The sequence below is a fragment of the Lycium barbarum genome, chromosome 1 (assembly GCF_019175385.1).
Source record: "Lycium barbarum isolate Lr01 chromosome 1, ASM1917538v2, whole genome shotgun sequence".
In the NCBI taxonomy this organism is placed as follows: Eukaryota; Viridiplantae; Streptophyta; class Magnoliopsida; order Solanales; family Solanaceae; genus Lycium; species Lycium barbarum.
The window spans coordinates 145,302,680-145,309,198 of record NC_083337.1 but is presented as its reverse complement, the minus strand read 5'-3'; the positions used below and the strand labels follow the sequence as shown (position 1 = coordinate 145,309,198).

General features: G+C 33.2%; 1 protein-coding gene across 1 annotated transcript; it reads left to right on the top strand.

Annotated features, from left to right (window-relative positions):
- The first annotated feature begins 3,614 nt into the window (after positions 1–3,614).
- LOC132641818 (stearoyl-[acyl-carrier-protein] 9-desaturase 6, chloroplastic-like) lies at positions 3,615–6,038 on the top strand. The gene is made up of 2 exons (XM_060358910.1): positions 3,615–4,366; positions 5,340–6,038. The coding sequence occupies exons 1-2, from the start codon at positions 3,752–3,754 to the stop codon at positions 5,892–5,894; spliced, it is 1,170 nt and encodes a 389-aa protein (XP_060214893.1). The 5' UTR covers positions 3,615–3,751; the 3' UTR covers positions 5,895–6,038.
- Positions 6,039–6,519: the final 481 nt, after the last annotated feature.

Here is a 6,519-nt window from a genome sequence, read left to right as displayed (position 1 = left end):
TTTGTTTGGTTTCAAATTTAATTTGAGATATTGGGATTTGGGTAAAGTAATAATTTATTGGTTCATTCTTTTTAGTTGACTTTGTAATGTTTTTTTAAAAAACAATAAAAGAAGGAAAATAACGAGACTTATGTTATGCTGTTGCTGGGTCTCTGTTTTCAGTGGCTGCTGCTTTTAGAAAAAAAAAACGTGGTTGCTGCTTTTAGAAACAAAAGAAAGCAGTGCTTCAATATAGATACCAAACACTGAGTGAAAAATAAAAAAATAAAAAAATGAAATAAGGGGACAACTATTGTTTTTTATGAAAATTATAGAGGAAGAAATACACAATAGTGATTTCCTTAGTAAATATACATGTTTATTAGAAATCAATGGTGATGGTATGAGATAAGACCAAGCACAAGGTATCATTTATATAGCTCATTGTACAAATCTTCACAGTCTAAATTGTCTTTTTAAGATAACATAACAGTCTATGCTTTGAAATATATTAGGAATTTCTTCTAAGAGGCCCATCAAAAATTTGTGAGAAAGACAAAAAGTAAGAACTCACCCTTATATTAAGTAGTATAATGTAAATTCTATCACTCGTCCTGAAACAAAAAGAGTAATATAAACAACAGTCTAATTGTAGAAGTGTGTATACTATAACTAGATATCGAAGCCCGTGCCAGCACAGGCCCAACATATGTTAATAATTTTAGCTCTATGCAATTATAAGAATCTTTCAACGTATTTTATGATTTTGTTTTTAAAGTTACGCGTAAAAAATTTAGAAGTTTTGGGAGCATAGATTCAACAATTTGTGTTATAGTTTATCTATTTCCTTCAAGTGATGTAACCTTATTCTTATTATTTTTGAAAGAAACGTGTTGATAATCAATTTTTAAACTGCTAATCAAACCTTAACATTTCAAAACTAATTAAACTTTAATTATTTTTTTTTTAAATCTGAAGACATCATTTGAACAATTATACTCCTAAATTAAAACGTGAAAATCTTTAAACTTCTCATATATGCATAACTTGAAATACAAGGACTACATAAAATATTCCTAGAAACAATATTAATACAGTTCATACTCCAAAAATTATTTACAAAATTTGAAATAGGCAGTTCAAACTCTAAGTATTTATTATAGATCAATGTCTCATATATAGGGTAATTATATGAGTCTATGGTGTCATATAACATGGGAAATGTGATATAACATACTCTTTCTATCCTTTATTTTTACTTGAACTATCATAATTATTTATTTACTCATAAATTATTTTGGCTATTTTGATCAGGGGCAGAGCTAGGTAGGCTCGAGGGGGTTCGGATCGGCGAAAAATTAGAGTGTATATACAAGATTAAAACTATTTTTTATGTATATATAGTAGATGTTGAACCCCCTTAGCTTCTTCGTATATTTACTTCTTCATACTTTTGAACCCCTTAGGTGTAAATTTTGGTTCCGCCACTGATTTTGATGCTTCATAATTAGAAACTTAACACATTGGATATTTATCTTATTTTCTTTTTAGAACATTAAACATTGCAAATCAAATTGTAAACATATTTAATTAATTTGATCACAAAATTACAGTTAGTGACGTTACTTAGTTAAAAAAGTAATTTTGATAAAATGAATCTTGCCCACGGTCTATTTAAGACACTTGAAAGCTGGTATGTAGGATATTTACTAAAAAAGCTTTGGAGAGATGGAGAAATAAAACCTGCAAATAAAGACTTTCACATAAAAGTTTAAGGGGAGCCCACGTTTTTTGATGGGTCATTTGAAAAGGCTGCAAATGCAGCGTGTAGCATAGAAATTCTAGTGTGAACCCATCTTTGGGCAAAATATTTTATGCACTTTATTGTCCTAATAAAGAAAAAGTACACATATAAAACCTAAATACAATGTCTTTTAAGCACAAAAAATACTAAATGTCAAAATTGCCCCTCTGTGCAAGTGTCGACGATCTCCTATATAGAAACATGTTTCTATATAGTTACTAGATGATGTCAAGCACGGGCCAACATGGAAAATGAGTCATTTAGTAAGTGCAATTGCCTTCTTTTGAGGTGGTCTTTAAATTTTGGCCCTCAAATTGTTGGTCTTTATGTTTTGCCCTTGCCTAAAACTCATGAATTTCGGATTCGAACTCTCATTCAATAAAAACTTTTAAAAGAAATCGCAAAATAAAATTTGAATTTTACTCTGTCTCCTCCGACAAACTTTTAATTATGCTTAAATAAAAGTCTGTCGGAAGGAAAAGAGTTTTCGTTGAGGCATATATTTTAGTACATGCACGAAGCGTCTGGACAGCCATCTGTCAGCAAACAACATGTAAATAGTTGGTTTAGGTGAGGGGTTATGTCCAACTTTAATAATGCTGTTTTAGGAGGCCCACTGAAGATTTGCGAGGACGATTATAAATTGTCTTCGTTCATAAAAGTCTACATTACATAAATTACAAGTAAAAGCAAATTTAAAGATGTTATTGCCAAAATAAATTTATTTTCGTTTTGGTTGAGTTTAAAAGAATTAAAGTATTGCTTGCGGAAATAGGGTCCTAAAATAAAAGTAATAATTTAGAAATTAGAGTTTGCATTTAAAAGCTAAAGTCACTAATATAATTAGAGATAAAAAGGTAATTTTAATATAATCTTATTGGGTTATCGGTTTAACCTTTAACTAAAACCTCAAAATCGGAAATCAACCCGATAGTCCAATAAAAATATTTACAAAACTATTTAAAAATCGCTAACCCAATAATCCGATACCGATAAATCAATAACATTTTTCTAGGTTAAACCGGATTTTGCACACTCCTAGTGTGTTCGGTATGGAGGAAAACATTTCAGAAAATATTTTTTTCAATATTTTCATGTTTGGTTTTGTAGAAAAATAAGTTCCTTAAAAATGAGAAAAATAAATTTTTCTAGTGATAGTAGAAAAATTGGCAAGCTAGCATAAAAAATCAGGGATGAAGATATAGAGATTAAATTGGGTCTTCAATTGGATATTCTTTTTCTTTTACCCACACCCCCACCCCCGGGCCAAGGCCAGGAGCTCCCATTTTTGCTCCGTTAATGACTCGAACCCACAACCTTCGGGTTGGAGGTGGAGGGTGCTTACCATCTGAGCAACCCCTCGTATCTTCATTTGGATATTCAATGTTGCAGTTAAAGGTTTTTACGTGTTGTACATGTGCTGGCTAGGTGTTGTACTTATTGGAGTGACTAGCTTTTAAAAAGATTGGATAAATTTGAAATGAAACGGAGAACCACCAAAAGATGTGGTGCAGCGGAAGGGGCTACTCCTATCTTAATTAGAAGTTTCGGGTTCGAACCTTGGGTATGGAAAAATCCTTGTTAAGGAACGCTTTCCCTGAATGAGCTTTACGCGGGGCGAATATGAATTTAGTAGCGCTTCAATACGGATACCGAACATCGAGCGGGGAAAAAAAATAGATAAAGCGAAAAATCTAAATTTAGCATGGATTCACTAAGTTTTGCCTTTCCGTCGTTTTCTCATTGCAATTTATGATTCCTTAGATTATTGAGATTGCGCCGTCCTCAAAACTAGGAATCTCGGAAACTATAAAAGTAGCTAAACCTTTTTTTCTATGTGTCATTTATGAATTAGGCTAATGCGTAGCTAAACTTTTAGCTCAAAAAATCAATGAATGGTCCTTATAAATGATATCCCCTTGTAAATAATATTGGTCACCCATCTAATAACACTCTACAATAGTGATCATGCAGACTACACCTTTCTCCCATTTCAACATTCAATCGATTGCACGGGCGTCACCTCGCCCTACAACCACTATAATCCATCGCAAAATAACCTCATCGCGGAGGTTATCTCCAGTCTACGCGGTGGCTTCACCCACAACTTCTCCATCACGTCACCAGGTTACTCACTCAATGCCACCAGAAAAATTGGAAGTCTTCAAGTCTTTAGAATCTTGGGTTTCCAAAAGTGTCCTCCCCCTTCGTCAGCCTGTAGAGAAATGTTGGCAGCCCATTGAGTTTCTCCCTGACCCATCTCAAGGGCCTGATAAATTCGAGGAAGAGGTCCGGTCCCTAAGGCAACGAGTTTTAGGGCTTTCAGATGAGTACTTTGTGATGCTTGTGGGTAATATGCTAACTGAGGATGCTTTGCCCACTTACCAGACCGTATTAAATACATGGGATGGAGTACGCGATGAGACTGGGTCCAGCCCATGTCCATGGGCAATTTGGACTCGGTCATGGACAGCTGAGGAGAACCGACATGGTGATCTGTTACGGACTTACCTTTATCTTTCGGGGAGAGTGGATATGTTGATGATTGAGAAGACAGTACAATACTCGATTGGAGCTGGAATGGTAAGGATTGTTCTGAGCATTTTCATAAAATTATTTAGTTAAATAGTGTACAGTTTTTTATACTACCAGGTGAAGATGACCTATAACACGAGCTAATTTAGTGAGGTTTATGAAGTTATCCCAGATGTAATTAACTTATACTGGAATGTGGTGTCATACACTACAAGAAAAATTATATTTGACAACAATATTTTTTGGTCATAAATTGATTATTATTGCAAAAAGTACTTTTGACAATAAAAAAAATATTTTGTTGCATGAACTTTTCCCAAAGGCTGTTATTGCAACAACGTGCAACAACTTTTTTTTTATTGCCAAAAGTACTTTTTGCAACAATACAATAATCAATACTATGACAACAAAATTAAATTTTTTGGCAACAAAAAAATTATTTGCCAACAATAAAACTAAGTTATTGCCGAATATAAAAAAAATTGTTGCAGTTTCTATACTTTTTTGTAGTGATATTTCCAGGACAAAATATAAAAGTTCAAGCGAGATTTACTTTTAGTTAATTAGGCCAAAGTTGATGACTTTTAAAGGACCAAACAAAAGTGGGTTTTGTGTGATAAAATTTAAGTAGGATGAATTTAATGTGACAAAAATAGAAAAATGACTTTTGTCTTATAAACTTTAAATTTGAGTGATGTTACGTTTATGTCACGTAAAATAGAAAAGTAACTTTCATGTGATAAACTCAAAGTTGAATGACCATCGGTCAAATTTACCCCTCTATTGAGATTAAGGCGATGTTTGAACTATAATTTCTTTATCTTAACACTTTTATTGAAAATCATCCAAATTTATTGAAATTTAATTATTTGACCATGTAAATAAGTAGTTTTTGAGTTTGAAAATATTAGTCTTGTAAGAAAAATCATATAAGAAGCAATTGCATGCAACATCTTTTTTTTATATAAATATTTTATATATGATAAATATAAGTTGGTCGTCGTAAATCTTTGCGTCTTAGGATATTGGAACAGAGAACAATCCATATTTGGGCTTTGTGTACACATCATTTCAAGAGCGAGCCACGTTTTTGACGCATGGCAATATGGCTAGGCTAGCTAAAGAGGGCGGAGACCCCATGCTAGCACGTATATGTGGAACCATTGCAGCAGACGAGAAGCGTCACGAGAATGCCTACACAAGAATTATTGAGAAGTTACTGGAAGTGGACCCAAATGAGACTATGCTAGCCATTGCGAACATGATGAAAAAGAAAATCATAATGCCAATGCATCTCATGTATGATGGCCAAGATCCTAATATATTTGAGCATTTCTCTGCTGTTACCCAAAGGCAAGGGGTTTACACAACTCGTGATTATGCCGAAATATTAGATTTTTTTATAACACGGTGGAAATTGGAAAAGCTTGAGGGCTTGACGGGCGAGGCGAGACGTGCACAAGATTTTGTGTGCGGACTTCCACGTAGGGTTAGGAAGTTGGAAAATCGAGCAAAAAAATTAGAGTCACGTCGAGTGAAGTTTAGCTGGATTTTTAACAAGCAAGTGAGTGCTTAGATGTATTGATTTGTAATAAAGATGTAAAACAAAAAACTTATCCTTTCACTAATAATAGTCCTTTTGGCTAAGCTATTAAAATAAATTTGGTTGGAAATGTATTTCTTGTTAAAAATGTTATTTGAAAAAATGTTCAGGAGAGTAGCAATTTGTATTTGGTTAAATTATTTGAGAAGTGTTTGTTATCTATATAATCTCGGGGGCATAAGTCCGGTGACGTGGCATGCCTCACTGATCAGGGGCGGAGCTAGGTAGGCTCGAGAGGGTTCGGATCGGCGAAAAATTAGAGTGTATATACAAGATTAAAATTATTTTTTATGTATATATATTAGATGTTGAACCCCCTTAGCTTCTTCGTATATTTACTTCTTCATACTTTTGAACCCCTTAGGTGTAAATTCTGGCTCCGTCACTGATTTTGATACTTCATAATTAGAAACTTAATACATTGGATATTTATCTTATTTTCTTTTTAGAAAATTAAACATTGCAAATCAAATTGTAAACATATTTAATTAATTTGATCACAAAATTACAGTTAGTGACGTTACTTAGTTAAAAAAGTAATTTTGGTAAAATGAATCTTGCCCACGGTCTATTTAAGACACTTGAAAGCCGGTATGTA